Source organism: Thermobia domestica, chromosome 3 (genome assembly GCF_964235325.1).
Source record: "Thermobia domestica chromosome 3, izTheDome1.hap1.1, whole genome shotgun sequence".
NCBI lineage: Eukaryota > Metazoa > Arthropoda > Insecta > Zygentoma > Lepismatidae > Thermobia > Thermobia domestica.
The window spans coordinates 286,553,692-286,572,470 of NC_137456.1; the positions used below are offsets into that span (position 1 = coordinate 286,553,692).

General features: G+C 32.9%; 1 protein-coding gene across 1 annotated transcript in view; it reads left to right on the forward strand.

Annotated features, from left to right (window-relative positions):
- The window catches only part of LOC145682245 (uncharacterized), a 198,096-nt gene that overhangs the window by 141,863 nt on the left and 37,454 nt on the right, over positions 1-18,779 (forward strand). Inside the window, exon 6 of the mRNA XM_081753828.1 lies at positions 17,197-17,476. Within this exon, the coding sequence (XP_081609954.1) occupies positions 17,197-17,476 (280 nt within the window). The remainder of the gene's footprint in view (positions 1-17,196; positions 17,477-18,779) is intronic.

Sequence of the window (18,779 nt, forward strand, 5' to 3'; positions counted from 1 at the left end):
GAATATGTCGGTGATTCATGTGCTTCGAATTTGACGCTAGTTAGTACGTCCATTTATCATATAGCATCACAGCTGAACTTTCTATCACGCTGAAAATAATTTATTTCTATAAATACTAAGTCTCCTTTTTGTTTGAATTTTATTGTGTTAGTAAATTAATGATATTAAATTAGAATTGTTTTAATTTTATATTTCACACGTATGCCGGCTAGGCTAAAGGAGACGGTGATTTTGAAAAATGAATAAAATGGTGCAATGAGGAAAGTAGGAGGAAACGGGAGAACCAGAGGAAAACCATGTACACGGTGTTTGTCTACCAAAACGTTCACTTGGCGGACGCTGGGATAGAACCCGGGATGATGAGCTCGAGAGGTGTACATTCTAACACTGAGCTCCAGCGTTCCATTGTTATTAAATTAGAGACGATACCCTAAACAATTGAATTTCAATGGAAGAATTGACGTAATGATAAATTTAAAGGAAATACCTCGAAACATCGCATGCACAGGGAAGCCCTTAATGGAAGATAAGATAAAGATTTACAGACTTTGCATGTATCCAACTAATTAGAAAGTTCGATTTCCAGTTGGCACACTGGTGGGACGTTGAACTGAATGATTTCATTTTTTCAACTTGATGTTGGTTTGTGGCTTATATGGTACGAACTTTAAGCTAATTACGCTAATTCTCTATCTCACTCTCTCTCCAGAGCGCTAACCTGTGGTTTCGTGGAGTGTAATACATAAGAATTGCATTTCCATTCTTTGCCTTCCGATCCAAATTCGGGTTTAATGTTAAACGGTAAATCCATGTCCCTTATAGCGTAGTTACGAAATTAACACTAAATTCTAATCAAAAAACAAATTTACATTACTTTACCTATTTTTTAAAGTTCATTCTTGACTATAGAACTAATAGTGTAGTTCAAATACATCTTTGTAAGTAAGTTCCTAACAAACGTTATGTCTGTGGATTTGTTCTTGTGCTCAATCTCCACAGGGTTCATCAAATCTTGTTAAAGCTATAATAGTCATTCAAATTCCATCCAAGGAAGTAATTTTGTCTACATTAACCTTGGTACCGAAAAGAGACAAAAATCCAGTCAATTAATTCAACTACTGTGACTTTTTAAACCGGCGGATTGAAGCCTCAACAACTTTGGCACTTACATGGGGTCCGGATTCGATTGTCGGTGAGAAAGCACTCAAAATTTGAAGACATTATGTTGATTCGGATTTCATTTTAAACTTTCCATGTCTCTGTTATAGCGTCGATACTGAAAGAAACAGTAAATTCAATTCTAAGCAAGCAACTAATTTACATTACCTTACTTATTTTTAGAGTTCATTGTTGACTATAGAACTAGACTGTATTCGAAGACTCATTCATCTCCATTCCCTCCTTTCACAACCAAATAGCAATGAAACACAAAATGTTCCATCCGTTCCTGTGTTCGATTCTGGTGGCCCGGTATAGCTGTGAGAAAAATATCATAGTAATATTCAGAACTTGATTCGATAAAATTTCACATATTGCGCAATGACTCATAGCATCTAATCACTTTTACACGAAACAATACCAAGGTTAATTCAATTGAGTCTCATACGTACATAACCTGACATGATTTTTACGGAAAAAGTGACTTTGAAAACAACTATCAAAGCAATATCCAATATTCCTATGGGGAACTTAGTTCGATGAATATCTGATCCTCAGCTCATAAGCATGTCTTCAACTTCATCATATACTATAGCACACTGAAGGCGAATTTCGACTTAGTTTGGTAACAGATCCAGTTCCAATGGGATCTTCTAGACTTCGGCAGTTGCAGGCGTCTACTAGTTTGTCCTCATTATATGTCAGTTAGCAACTGGTTGGATTAAAACTTTTCTCAATGTCAAATCATCGCAAAGGGCGGGACTCTACTTTCGATCAGTTCCATTTGAACCTTCTCACCTGTTCTTTACGTTTCAATTCCACTTTCAATATTGCGCTCTACTCTCTGTCAAAAATAAGTAGAAAAAAAAAACATTACACCAATTTCGTGTCCATAAGTCCGCGTAGTATTTGCACGAATGCGTCTAGACTCTTTCTACTATAATAGTCATAATACCTATACCTATAATATGCTTTTCAAACGAGCAAAAAGGCTCAACTTCATTTGCACAATTGTGTTACGAATATAGGTTTTAGTTGTTTAATTCATTGAATGCTCGCTTAGGTGTTGCTCTTATCACAGGAAAAGTGAGATACATTCATAAAAGAAAAGTGAAATGAAATATTTAAGTTTCACGTCCCACGATTATACCCATTACTCTCATGGAGATGCTGAGAAATGATTGAAATCGTGGAATGAAGAAGTGGAAGGAAACGAGAGAAGCCCGAAAACTTCATGCACACTGTGTCCATAACAAAATTGATTTGACGCGTGCGGGGAATGAACCAAGGACCCCATGCGACATAGATAAAGTTATAAAACAATAGGCTTCTAAACAAATACAGAACACTACTGTCAATGAGAGTTATATAAAATTAGATCTTTAGTTAAAATTTCAATCAATCTTGCTCTTCATTACAGATCGAAGACTTAAAGTTGTTGCTGCAAAGGACGTGATAAGTCTTTTCAGTAGACACCACAGTCTATAGCTCGTTCACAACTTGTGTTTATCTAAGGATAAAGTAGTTGCGTTTTAGACATTGAGGAAAAACTGTGAAATTAAATAAAAACTTGCCAAGTGGAATTACAAAACTTCAACGGGCCCCCTTTTGCTGTAGGCCTCCCTCACCACACTCCCGTTAGTTACACCGGGTGCATGATTCAGTTTCGCCCTTCTAGGAATATTTTCTAAGGCAGTACGATTTTTTTACTGCTGTGTGAATTGAGTTGTATTTGGTATATCTGTTTTTTAAAGGAGACGAAAGATCCTATGCTTAAACACAAATCATTTTTTTAAAAAAATTCTAATGGAAAACGAAACGAATCGTCGTATACATGTTACGTTTTTGAAGAGAAAAACAGCAAAACATTGATTGCACAAACTTATAATGGTATCATTTCCATGCAAATGTATAAGTTAGAAAATGTGCTGGCTTGATAGATGAGGGGTTAGTGAACGAGTTTTCTGCTGGTGGTCCTACGTTCGAATCTCGTCTATTCTTGTTGCGTTTTTCTTTAGCTACACTGAGTTTGTGCATTCCAGATCTTCAAACTTGAACCAAATCTAATACGAGTTAGTGAATTAAAATTAGCTAACATCATTTTAAATACGAGAAGTTATTACATGCTTTTCATTAGCTTACAGCATTGAACGTTGATAGCAACTCGTCCAACCGTCATTTAACTCATTTCTTGACTTGCGTTGTTACAAATTTCATGAATCGTGTCGGAAAAAATGCTTTCCCAGTTAATGGAGACTCCTTTGAAAGCAAGTGCAAAGTATGAGAATTAAATTTGTCATATCTGTGGTTTCGTGTGGAGAAGAAATAAACTTGTGAACCAAAGGTTTCAGAGTAAGTCCAGATATTATTATAAACTTTGCGTAGATATTCACTTATATCATCTTAAAAGTTATACGAAAGACGTTCTGAAACGAAGAATTATAAGATACAATTTTGCAAACAGAGGCAAAGAAACCTAACGTAACAAGACTAAAGACGAATCATTTACCTGGTAGCGTTCGTGGTTCAGTGGTCAAGACGCTCCACTATTTATCTGGAGGTTCGTGTTTCGAATTCGCGTCGCCCATTTTCCTACTTTGGAATTTTTGATGGCGATTGCTAGACGATGACATACGTTTTATTATATTCAGATATGGGAATACGCGGATGTTTCAATACTTTAACTGTAAAATCTTCAAGAATAATAATGTTAATAATAATAATTATTATTATCTCGTAAGAGATTAAAAGCTAGGAGCTAATTATCGCTCCGGTTATATCGTTACAACAGAAACGTGACATTTGGCAAGAATATTTCGGTTTTGTTTAATATTGCCCACGAAAAAAGAACTTTCTCATCTTTCAAAGCAGTCACTATTATCTGGTAAAGAAATTTTTTTCCGCCACGATTCATGAAATTAGTAATAAAACACATCACGAAATGAGTTAAATGAAGGATGGACGAGTTGATATCAACGTTGAATACTGTACGCTAATGAAAAGCGTGTAATAACTTCTCGTATTTGAAAATAATGTCAGCTATTTTTAATTCACTAACTGGTATTAGATTTGGTTCAAGCTTGAAGATCTGGAATGCACAAACTCAGTGCAGCTAAAAGAAAAACGCAACAAGAACGTACGAGATTCGAACGTAGGATCACCAGCAGAAAACTCGTTCACTAACCCCTCATCTATCAAGCTAACACCGTTTACAAGCTATACATTTGCATGGAAATGATACCATTATAAGCTTCTGCAATCAGTGTTTTGTTTTTTTTCTTCATAAACGTAACATGTATAAGACGATTCGTTTCGTTTTGCATTAGAACTTTAAAAAAAATGATTGGTGTTTGAGCATAGGATCTTTTGTCTCCTTTAAAAAACAGTTCTACCAAATACAACTCAATTCACACAGCAGTAAAAAAATCGTACTGCCTTAGAAAATATTCCTAGAAGGGCGAAACTGTGTCATGCACCCGGTGTAACTAACGGGAGTGTGGTGAGGGAGGCCTACAGCAAAAGGTGGCCCGCTGAAGTTTCGTAATTCCACTTTAGGCAGGTTTATATATAATCTCACTATTTTCCTCAATGTTTAAACGCAACTACTTTAGCCTTAGATAAAACATAAGTTGTGAACGAGCTATAGACTGTGGAGTCTACTGAAAATACTTATCACGTCGTTGCAGCAATAACTTTAAGTTTTGGAATAGTAATGAAGAAGAAGATTGATTGTAAGTTTAACTTAGATTGAAATAACTAACGATCTAATCTTATATAACTCTCATTGACAGCAGTGTTCCGTATTTGTTTCGACGAATATTGTTTTATAACTTTATCTATGGTGCACGGGGCCCCTGGTTCGTTCCCCGTTGGCGCCAAATTAATTTTATTATGGACAAACAACGTGTGCGTGAGCTTTCTCAGGTTTCCTTCCACCTCTTCGTTAAAGGATTTCATTCAGTTTTCAGCATCAATGTCTCTATTAGCCTAATCGGTATAAACGTGGGACGTAAAACTTAAATACTTCATTCATTTTTCTTTTATAACTGTATCTCACATTTCCTGTGACGAGAGCAACATCTAAGCGAGCATTCTTTGAATTAAACCACTAAAACCCATCTTCATAGAACAATTGTGGAGATGAAGTTGAACACTTTGGCAATTTTTAAAAAATAACAAAAAAAAACATTGATATCGATATTGTAGTTAACGAATTCCTCTCCGAAAAAGATCACCTGTACAGTTATTTTTCAAATGGTAATTTATACTAGTACTTACGTTGGTTGAAGTTTCTCCATAGTTATGGGGGCGAGACACTGAAACCATCCCTACCAAGAGGTAAAGGTTATAACGTATATAACCCCATTTATATATGTATATAAATATTCTACTATCTATTATTACTAAAACAAAGTAAAACAAAGCTTCTAAACTTATAATTATACATATTCAAATTACTGAAAGAAACAGGTTCTTGTCTCATCAAAACACCTGGCACAACCTTTGGTCCTCTTTCCATAAGGCGAAAACTTTGTTTATATTCAATAAGCGTACTATATCAATTAATATTACTATTCCGTAGTGAAAATTGGAATAAAATATAGTGAATATAGAAGAGGATACATTTACTTCTCCATGGAGTAAAAGAAAAAAAAAACAGAATTTGTCAAGGTAAATTAATGGATAAACATATTAGAATATAAAAGAAAAAATACAATCAGTTGCCGAAGGACTCCCGCATCAACGTCATAAAACAGTAACATTCATTGAATGACATTAATATTGCTTTGACGAAACATTCTATCATTAAGCCCTTCAAGAGAGAATAAAAGAAAAAAATACTTGTATTTCACTTTCAGCTTCATCAAAAATATTAAATCAATTGTTTAAAGCTTTAGATAGACTTACTGAAAGGAGTATGACTATATATCACGAAACCTTCAATAATAAAAAAATGTGTCTGTCTACATATATATTACATATGTGGAATTAAATAGTACTCCTGAGGCCAATGTAATCTCACATTTCCGGAGGACAAAGAAAGATCGATTAAAATAAATTTAAAAGAAGGTAATTTTTCAAATGGCTTTAAACGATATATGACTAAATCACTTTGTCATTTCCAAGTTCTCGATTAATAAGTTGTAGATTTATAGTGGGTAAAGTTTTTTTTTTTAAGTCTCTCTTTTCCTAACATGGAAAAAATTTTAAAAATCACAGATGGACCAGAGATACGTCACACTACGTGGATAATCATCGCTTGTTACTGCCGTCTTTAATATCAGGTAAGGAATGAAAAGAAATACTGTTCAATACGTCGTTTCTCCGATAGCGTCACTTCACTATAGCTTTTCTATGCAATTAACTTTCAGATGGTACTATTCCTTTTAAAAATTTCCTAGGTAAACAATAAAATATATTTAGGGAACATATTTCCTCCCCACTATTTGCCAAGAAGGATTGCCGAATAACGATTTTATCAAAAAGACTGTAATTTGGATTGTCATAAACTGGAGACTGGGAATATCCCCAATAGAATAGTTAAATGTCCTTACGATGATGGTTTTTGTTTTCTACAATAGCGTCTGGATCTATTAGAACTGGTATATTATAATAGTGACTTTTAACTTAAATAGCGCGTGGTGCAAGCGGCATCGTTCTTTCCGAAAAAAATATATAATGTTCAAGATGATCTTCCAAACACTACAGTTTAAGTTCGACGAAAGATTATATTTCAACTCCCCAACCAGTGGCTAAACTGTCTGTTCAATTTTGAAAACAAAAGAGAGAGAAGTGTCCATGGAACACTATTGATCAGCTGCATCACTATCACTTGGCGATATAGATAATTATTTACACACGCACGAGGGGTCTTACAAAGTTCTAGTACAATTACAACATTAAGTTCTTAATACATTAGTACGGCATTAGAATGCATGGAATAGTCTCGTTAATGTACGGGCCTATTTAAGAAAACCCTCCGGCTTCGAATAATATACCTTTTATCAACATCATATTACCTCCGTCGACTATCTATTTTTATTAACATGTTTCTGTATCATTACAAACATTCTTGCACCTATTTATCGCACTACAATATTTAACATTACGTTGTTATTTCATACAGCGTTATTCATAAACGCGAAAATTAATTCTCATCTTTCATATTTTAATACATCTAGAAGCCATTTAAAATCTAAATGACAACCTCACATAAGTACGACAGCAGCGTTTACTCAAAAAACGCATAGCATTTTGAAATTCCACCTGCAATGGCTCAATTACCACAAACATAAGTTAAGACCTACTTTAAATTTCAATTATAATAATTCGTACGAATGTATGTTTTATATTTCCTTTTTCATGAAGTTTTCAAAATATACAGCAGAATCAATAGTTCTGAGCTTTTACAAGATTTATGTAACTACCTTCAATATTTCTACGGGGCAAGTGCCACCTACGGAGAATCTAATTAATTTGTTACATAGTCTTCAAGATTCGTTTTAAATACAGTATTATTATTTCTAGAATATCAGAGTAGCAGCTGAAGACCAACACCGGACTTAAACTATCTCAAATGAGAGAATTTCAAAGTTTATTAGAGTATGGCTTTACTGTTTAATATCAATTTTCGGATAATATCACGAGACATTGATAATCAAAACCAGGACACTTTTCAGACACCGAGAGACATCAAAATAACAGGGATTTAGAGAAAAAAATAAATTTTGAGGAACTATAATCCTCTATGACGTATCTGAGGTCGAACCGCACTCAACGCAAAACATTTAATTACACTGCATCAACTGTGAGCTAGAGTCATACTTTCAGGTAATCCAACTAACGATGGAAACTTTTAAAGGAATAAAAGTAATCATATTTTAAAACAAACGAAATAATAATGGTCATTCCACAAGTTTAATAATTCTAATCGCAAATAATGTTCTTTAGCCCAGCAATAATCAGCGTAACCAGAACATATAGCCAATAGCTCAGGAACGAAGAAAAGGAAAAAACATTAAGTTTTAGCAAATCAAAATCAATATTTGCGCTGTCGACAACTTCTCAAACTTGAGTAAACTTTAATTTCGAGTATACTAAATAAAAGGAGGGCGGAGTATTAACCCATAAATAGTTATGTCCACAATGCCAAGAAACTACACAGTAAATAACATCTACAAGCAATTGTTTGTTCCTAGTAATATTGGTAGTCTCACCGAGGTTATTCTTTAATGTTTTAAAGTGCAATAATATGTTTCTACATATGCTAATGTCCCAAGTTAAGATCGACTGAAACGAAACCCACTCTCACTATAACCCATTATCGAGAGCAAATTAGTCTAACAATTTCTAAGCAGTCAATGTTCTTTCTCTAAAATATTTAATTTCCTTATACACATCAAATTATAAAAAAAAATCCTCTGGGCAACTAGCTTATGAAAACGTTCACGAAAATAAGATTATTTACCAAATTTTATAAAATATTCTTTACTTATATTTAGATATTGTCGGAAATCGAAGTAGGAGGCAATAACTACCTGAGACTGAAGAAAGAGTGTATCGGTAACCTTCAGTTAGGTAAAGCATATGGCTCTCCTTCCGAAATCCTAAAGTAATAGCGTAACATGTGTCACGACGCCAACATACAAGACCTTAAATGGCATACGTACTGACGAGAATCGAACCAAATACATCTAGAACAAAGTCCATGTTCAACTATAGAACTGACTACTATAATTTATCCAAACCTTGGAAGTTGCTACCAGACGAAAAACACATCTCTTGGTAAGATAGGGGAAGTGCAGGGAGGCTAAACCGAACATTGAACCTATGGATCCCCATTCGGAGCACATCTATTAATCTGATTGTTAGTACATGACCCTAGATTTTTTTGAAGTAGAAGTAATTGAATGGATTATTCTCGGCTAGTAGCTTTACTCACATTACCATATGCAATAATCAAAATATTGATCTCTCCAAACTATCCTAAAATACTATAATAATAATAATAATAATAATAATAATAATAATAATAATAATAATAATAATAATAATAATAATAATAATAATAATAATAATAATAATAATAATTTTGAACTGTACAACTCAATCCATAAGAGTAATCACTTTCAGGACGAATATAGTATTACATAACGCTTTTTTAACTTCAAATGAAACTAATTTCACAGTATACTCCGATTTAGACAGATCAATATCTATTGAATTCATATTAAATAAGAAGGTTAATTATTCCATTTACAAATGAACTAAACTTATAAAACAAATGTGTACAAAATCGTTGGATTAATGTGCTTTTATCATCGAGTGAAACATATAGTATTAAATTTCTGTATAAACTAACCATTCTAGAAAACAACAACTGACAAACTGAGATATCCTCTACTCGCCAGCCCTAGCTCGCTAAACGCTGTTTGTCTCAGAAGGCTCCGGTAAAATTTTTGATACAAGAAATAGAACAGGATTCGAGAGCTTGCGCCACTCCTATATAAAAATACAGTAAATTTTGTAACCTGATACAGCAGCTTGAAAATAGCCATTATTAAACTTCACACTAGAAAGATTCAGTGGTTAAACATCTACTACCAACTAAGATTCTAACGTCCTATTTTGGGTCTACTTACACTATCTCTTGATACTGACTACAGAACAGAAAAAAACGGGTCCATCTTTCACAGATATCTAGTTAGGAATAAATCCCTGTTAGGAATAAATCCCTGTTACAGAGGTAACCAGGAAAAGTACACGAAATCCTGATGTGCTTTAGAACTATTATTGTAAACATGCTTTTTTTTTAATTCACGAATAAGTGATTTCTTATTTGCTGTATCTATATTCATATACGAAAGTTGTACTTCATATATAGAGAAGCTCTGAATTACTAAAAAAAACAGCTTAAGACATTCACATTGTAATTCGACACTGTAATTGTACCAGGTGATAAATATAGTTATAATTAAATATAGCTGATAAATATTGAGACAGAACAATTAGCTGAAAACTACGTTTAACTTTTGCGTTAAACGGCACGAGAGCACATCTCAAAAGAACACGGTTGCGTCTGGTGGGCATTCAAGGCCTGCATAACCCTAAAATCAACAATGGAATTATGCATGTACTGAACATTCGCAGAAGAAAATAACGGGCACAGTGAATAGCATATTTATTACTAACAAAAACGTCGCGCTTTATCTACTTATCCTCAGTGTTTACTATGCAAATGTTAAACAATATTGGCCACGTGACTCAATTCCAAATGACTTATCCTTTCCAAACTCCAATTTTGCCACACAGTGTTACAGTTATTCTTTATCGGTAATACATGAGCACGCTTCAAAGAAATGTTAGTCTCATCTTATGTAATTACTATCATCATTTATATCAAGCAAATTAACAATGAAATTGGCGGAATAAACAAAACATAAATTTTAAACATCAAGTAATTTACATTTCTCTATGTTCTACTTTTCATATAAAGAGGTAATTGCTGTCATATACAATGACAATTGCTACAACTATGGTGCTAACTCGGAGAGGAAGAAGAGAGAGAAATTCGGAAATTAACAGCTCGTCATAATAAATTCTGTTACATACCAAAATAAAGAGTTATGGTTGACCGCTTTTTGTCTTCCTTTCACTTTCAAACGCCAATATCACAAATTAAATTTCCGGTAGGGCTAATTGTAGAATAGTTGGGAGTGACCTTGAACTTTCCCTCTCTCCGTTACAACTTACCACTTAGATTGGGAAGGATATCATCAATTTTCTTTCATTCTTTCCCTAGATTTAGAACAAAACCTAGGGAAGCTAAATTATAAGATCTTACTTTCTTCTTCCGCCGCAATTAATACACTCTATCCTCTCGCGTTCTTTTTGAGCGAGAAGAAGCGTACTAATTGGTCTATACGAAGCGTGATTTGGCTCACAGTTCTAATTGGATAAAACAAGGATGTTATAAATAGAGGATCTACCCATATGTATCTTCATCGTACTAAATCGATGAAGCCAAAAAACAACAGAGCATCGGCACGCCTGATTGGCTACTCTCGCTTCCGACATTGCCTGATTACTTTCGTTTCCGCCATGTTTGTTGGCTCCAAACATTGCGATCCTATTGGGCGGAGTGGGCAGAGTAGGGGTGGCGAAACTGTGGCGTATGGCTTCAAGATTTTATTCTAAGGGCAGATCCTCTATTTAAAAGTTATTGGGACACAGTCATAAAATTCTAGAATTTTACATGGAAAATCTGGCGAAGAAAATAAAAACAATTCTCCTCTTCCTTTCCGAAATTACCGAAATGCAGTATCTCACCTCTATATTATGACAAGACACCAACTCGAGTATTTTTTTTTATCAATTACTAATCGCGAAATATATTTAGTAAAATTTATCAACAGAAATAATATGTTATTTAGTACAATAAAAATAAAAATTTTGTAGACTATTACTAAATTAATTTAAAATATCGTAAATGGAACGTAATTATTCAAGGATTCGTTACAAGATGACATGTACAACACGTCAAATACGAACGATATTATTGTCGAATTCATGTGCAAAGAAAAATAGTGATGCTACTTAAGTCCAAATTAAGCCTTGGTTGGCATGGAGTTGACAATGCAAGAGTGACAGGCAAAAAGAATCGAAAATATCCTATATTTGTGTCGAATGGATATTTTTCAGGATCACTGATATAAAAGGTGATATTTCGGATGTTGATATGTCCAAGGTTAACCCTATTTGCATGAGGTCCAAAGGGGGAACCACTGAAGACTTCAGAAGAGTTTCTTTTTAGTGCGTTTCAATAAAGTGGTAAGGCAAAAATACTGATAACATACTCGGAATTATCGGAGATATCACTTCTGGGGTAAATTACTAACAGCTCACTCTCTAAAATTTTCTCTGCTTTGCAGGGACGTAGACAAGGCGTTTTGAGGGCATGTTTTAATAAATTTCTATCATCTCTAAAATTAGATATAATTTACAGAAAAGTAGTGAATTCGTAAGGCAGGAGCTCTGGATTAACATGACCTGCATTATGTGTATGTCCCTGCTGCTATATATTGTCATAAGCTCCTCTTCAAATGTAAGACGTAAAATATAAATAAGAAACGTGTAACATAGGATGCAATATATATAGAAAATATGTTATTATAAATAAAAAATGCAGTAGAAAATAATTACAAATCATAATGTTGAAGGACAAGCTTTTTGTAAACAATCATACTTGAATGTAAAATATAATTTTAAAACAATTTTCCATTTATGCGAGGCTACAAACAAGTTAGAAGTTGCATCTGGTAGCCATTATTCATCTCTTTGAACCAGAAACCTATGAATTTGACACCAATATTTTTCGTATTCTTTAGTTTTTTTACTTTTAACCCCTTTCCTCCCCTGGAATGATTTCAGTATCTTAGGCCGCACAGTAGATTGTTGAGATGGTAGCTCAAAGAAAATAATCAATAAGAATTGTCTTGATTCGAAGCTTGTACCATACACGTAGGAGTGTTTACATTAACCATTCACCTAAGAGACAATGCCTTACAGGTTTTGGCACTACTTAGCAGATGGTTCTATCAAATGTCACCTAATTAACACAATAGTAACAAATTTTACTGCCACAAAAACTGTCCTGAACAAGATGTTCATTATCAACATTGTAACTAAGTTACAAGAGGTTTATATCCTATCAGAACGGCGCATCCACGAAGTCGAATTTTGGAATATCGCATTATGTTAGCTTTCAACATAGCTAAACAAAACGTATGTGAATGATTACAGAGTTCTCCGTAGCAGAATAAGTAAAGCCATGGCTCGATAAATACAAGGTTCGCGGTTCGAAACCAGTTTTGGAAACTGCAGATATTTAAAATTCTTAATTCCTCAGTTCTCAAGATCTTTCTCTCCAGTCATAACCATCTGATGCTCTAAAAATTGTTCTCCATATTAATTCGAAAACTGCCTAATGTGATTCTCGCAGTACGGAACCTTCCCTTCTTCTGGTTCAAAAAATCACAATTTTCATCATAATACGAATGCTGTCCAATCATTTTTGCCAGTTCTAAATCTGTGAATATAAATCATTCTTCTCTGTCTCCATATTTCAATCTCTCTCTCTCTCTCTCTCTCTGTCTGTCTGTCTGTGTCTCTCTGAATGTCGCCCAGGAACTCATATGGCTTGAGATCAAACCTTCGACTCTTGAAACCAAATGTAAGCTCTCCTACAATGTGATATCATAACCCTATAGGTTTGTTGCTAAAAGCAGTGTCAGTTTAGATTTTATTCCGGGAGAAGAGTCTGTACCGACAATTTTTTCCCTTTTTTATTCGTGTGTTACTATATATTTGATCAAACAATATGTACTTATGAGGCTCTAGAGAAAGGAAATTACGCCCTCCTGTCCTGCCCAAATGACGCTCTTGGTACATTTGCTTGCAATTACTGGTAATAAATGAAATAAAACATTGAATAACACTCATTTCTGCCAGTAGATATTCTTTAGCTCTGTGCATGCATTACTGACTTTAGGAAGCACAAAACGTACTGCCGTTATTGACAAATTCCATATATTTTTTAGGGAGCATCTTATTAGCTTGCAGTCTTTAAAGAAGGTAATGAATGAAACTAAAGGTATTAATGAAGCTATGGGAAGATTTGTGACTTTTTTAAATTTAGGCTCTTTAAAGATATTTCGGAACAAACGAAGGAATAAGACTTTTTTGGAGTTGTAACATTGTAAACTTGATTCTTGTTTTTTCGTCTGAATGGAAAGACTGTACTACGTCACACACACTGCATTAGACAAAGAGAAGTGGAGTATGGGAGGAGTTGGAGTTGGATCGCACTAGAAGCACCTAAGCGATTGAGACGTATATTTCTGGATGCGTAAGAAAACGGGGCAAGAGTTTGTTATTAATTTGGACTTAGAATTTTTGTAACGATTTCTATGCCGCGAACTGTACAACATGGTCTGTCCAAGGGTACCTGAGCATAATGTACTTGTGAACAAAACGGATGTGTTCTAATTACATAGTATAAAAGCTATTGTAAATTACACATTGTAGGGAAGGGCGTTGTACCAGTGAACACTTTCAGAGTCTTCGAAATTTCCGTTCTAGTATCCAGCACTTTGTTCACAATTTTTGTCGAACATTTGAAGTACCATATCTTTGCTGTCAGATAGGATGATTTTTAAACGTGTTACTTAATTACAATGTGTAATTAAGTAACACGTTTAAAAATCATCCTATCTGACAGGAAAGAGATGGTACTTCAAATGTTCGACAAAAATTGTGAACAAAGTGCTGGATACTAGAACGGAAATTTCGAAGACTCTGAAAGTGTTCACTGGTACAACGGCCTTCCCTAAAGAAGATTTTACGAAAATTTAGTTTGATCATAAAGGATAGAACACATTACTTTAATTAAATTATGATATTGTGAAATAAGACACACTTATTAAATTGGGAAACTACACACATCTAATGTTTCCTTAATCAATTTGATTTTAAAAGAACAATGTATAATAATAATAATAATAATAATAATAATAATAATAATAATAATAATAATAATAATAATAATAATAATAACGTAATAATATACTTTCATGGTATTCTAGAGACCATAAGCGGTCAACACCATATATATATATATATATATATATATATATATATATATATATATATTAGGGTGGCCCTTAATTTTTATTTCCTAATTTCTTTGGACTCACCCCTAAAATGGTTCAATATGAAACTAAATTAAGGAAGGAGAAAAATTAACTCATTGAATAATATTAAATGGTGCCCCAGCGACCCAAAATTTTGAATACAGAAGAAACTTCGGTCGTTGGGGGACAATTCACTTCGTGATTTCAACGGATTTACAAGTTTCATGGATCATAAATACCGTACAAGTGGCATTATACATTCTCTGTATGATCACATCTTCGTCTATTTGTCGTTATGTACTCTTACATAGAGGTCATGTCGTTCATCGTATCCCAAACAAATTTTAAATTTAAGAATTTTTACGTAATCTTCCGTTTTTTTCTCGAGTTTTATTCCTATCCGCAAAACAGAGGGTAATTTAGTGAATGATAAACATTTCAAATTATGCTTTTCTCAAAAACATATTTAATTTGTATAAATAATTCATATATCAATAAATTATTTATATATTTATATAAATAATTAATATATTTAATTTGTATAAATAATTCATATATCAATGTTCCACAAACAACTTCGTGATCTGGTACATGTCATTTCTGAAGGACAGTAAGTTAGAAATAACTCATTTCTTGGAAAACATTCTTAAGGACTTTTTCAGAAAAATGGCTCAAGTCATTTTGTTCACATTTCAAAAATATTTTTTTTCAGTAATGAATTGAAAATACAGTGTACCTGGTGTGTCTTATAAATATTCTAAGGTGATGATATTTTTCTATGGCGAGAATTCAATCTCGTGATGATATTTCTTTCAGTGATTATCTGATGAAAACAATAATGAGATTTTTTTAGATTTAATATTTAGAAATTCCATCAAAAACCTCACATTACTACATAACTCTTCTGCGCTTAAACAAGCTCCTATATTATTTATAGGGCCTGTGAGTTGTTTCCGGACGATTTTCTCATAATCTATTCTGACGATATTTTGATACTGTATATATTTTATTTTAAACATTAAAATGTAGCTACACTCATTTGTCCTGAAAAATTGCAGCGTTCAATTTTTATTTGTGCGCAGATGTAGGCGTAAGTTCATTTTTAATTCAGAAATAACAGGCTACTTTCTTCATAATTCATAAATACATATTTCAAAAGTAACTTACTAAGGGTACTTTATTTGTAGAGAACTTCCTCAATAATGAGTTACTTTATTTCGTTTGTAATTTATTAAATATATCAGTAACTTTATAATGGTGAAAAGTACATTTTATGGAAAACACAATTTATTCTTGTGGACGAGGTTCTTTTCAGACTATTTACCCAATAATTACATTAATACATTTCAAATAAATATTTTATAAGTGCTCCTACAGTGTTGCACAAATTGTATGCGTGAGGATATTAACAAGTACAGTTTGCTCCAGGAGGAAGCTTTATTATTCTTTGGCAATTTTTATAAAATTCCACTCATTCAAATTTGTTATTATTTTAGATATAAATATTCAATCAACTATTACCAGGAACTGAATAAATAGTTTCACATAAAACATAACAATATATTAATTTACCATATTTATATATGCTTTAAAAAAAGATTCATTTTACATGGCTTTCGAGAAAAAAATAATTATGGATCTTAGATATAAATATTTCATTAATATCCTTAATATATTACATAAGTTATTTCTTTTGATAATATATAAAATGGGCAGTTTATTTTAGGATGAGTTTTATCGAAGAATGTTTTAGAAAACGATTTTAAATTTTGTTAGTATTTAACAAAAAATGGCTCAATACTAACTGCAGCACAACATGATTTAGTTAGACGTATTGGTGAAAAAAAATAGTGTCGTGGGCCGTACCTTGTTCTCCAGGGTAGAAATGATAATGATTTTAAAGCTTTTAAGTGAAACATGACCCATGAAATTTTAGAGAATATAGTGTAATCAGAAATAATATGTGCCAGAGGAAATAATGAAATTCAGATCCCTATAAAAACAAAAAAATGCAAATCTTGCAATTGGTATACGTTTTTCTACTTGTGATGATGAAATCATTGATATGATTTTTCCCTATGCCAGATGTATGCTCTTACATATGTGTTGCACACATTTCGCTTATTTTCATTGCTAAAATGATAAAACGTTAGTTTTGAAAAACTAGCAATGTGAGGTTCAAAGACGTTGTACACATAATTGGTTGAATATAGTGTTCTTATGTATATAAATGTATGCTATACCTGTAAGTGCATTGCTAAAAATTTTTTGCTGTATGTGTCTAGTGTTGGTAATCGTTATTTTCATTTAAGCTTATAATTAAGTTTTTCTTATCTGATCAATGCAGGTGTACTTGAGTTCACCTTATGAGTACCCTACAATGAAAGACATACTTCTAGATGAAAATACGTACGGTGGTGCAAGTGAATATTCTTTCACAATAATGCAAACAGTTAGTTCTCCCAATTTGTATCAAGTGACTCCATATCAAAGAAAATGTTATTTCAGAGAAGAAAGAAAACTATTTGTGAATCCTGTATATTCTTTAATGGCCTGCAAAATGGAATGTAGATACAAAAAACTAATAGAAGCATGCAAATGTATACCACTCTATTTCCATAACACAGGTAAGTCGCTTATTCTGATACAAGTGAAAGAAAAATGTATTCTTAAAATATTGAAAATAATAATTTGATCAGTTTAGGTAACCTTTAGAATCTATCTATCTATATATCATTAATATAACGATGCTGTTGTATATACCTGATGTATATATTGGTTTATACATAGTTGTTTTACTACTCACAATGTAGCTAATAAGGTAAATTGCATTCCTGAAATACACATACCTTTATTAATTCAAGTCTCTGATTTTTTGAATATGATTGATTTTGAGAAAAGATGTAAATTAAATAACAGTTTTGTATTCATAATTTGAGACGTGCTTAGGCAGTTTTACTTTTTTTTTATCTAATCTTATATAATTTCAAAGAACCATGTGTCAATTTTTCTCTAACTCTCAGTTGATCTATATCAATTAATTATTAATTTTACGGGCGGTTTTCTGTTCCCGGGGATATATAATAGTATGAGATCTCAGATTAAAAATAATTAGTTATTAATTTTGTCTTCATGAGAGTTGTATTAACTTCTACTCAGCCAAAACTTTAGTAATTGACTTTAAAATTCTGAGAGTGCAAAACATTTTTTATGCGAAGGTAATAACAGACGGTCACTGCTACGGTAAGGTTGAGGACACCTACATATGTCGGAGATAAAAGGTCAGCAACAGGACAGAAAGGACAGAAAGACCAGATCAACTTTTGTCGGCGAGACAAAGGCTGATTGACGACAAGAATTTAATTTAATTTTAAAGCCTGTGTTTCAGTTGTGGGAGAAGAACACACGTCTTGAGGATGAGGACCAGAAATTTTTACATCTATTTATTTGATAGAAATTATCGTTAGTGCATTAATTGTTTGAAGATTGCTCTTACTTCTAGAAAAAAGACGTAAACGTGTACTAACCCTTTTTTGAGATGATGTATGACCAAAGAGTCACATTTGCATATTCATGTCGATATAATGCTTCACAATGCAGAAAAAATGCAATACGTTTTGTTCTCCTCTGGTGCTCAAAGTTTTCATCTTTGCTTCTCCCAAGTAATATTCATTAAAAGAACAATATTATCTTAAGAACGTAAAGGTACCACTTTCAAGAAAGTCATAAGACAACTGTTTGAAAAGGCATCAATTGCTGATAGCTGAATTCGTTTTAAAAAGTTAAACGCATTGAGGTTAGTGCTGGGACATACCGAATTTAGTCACATATTTAATAGTTTTCTAGAATAATCTATAATGGTATAGCTAAATTAACCATTTGTTAAATATAACTTACGTGTACTATGGAAACAATACCTGAGAAAGTTTC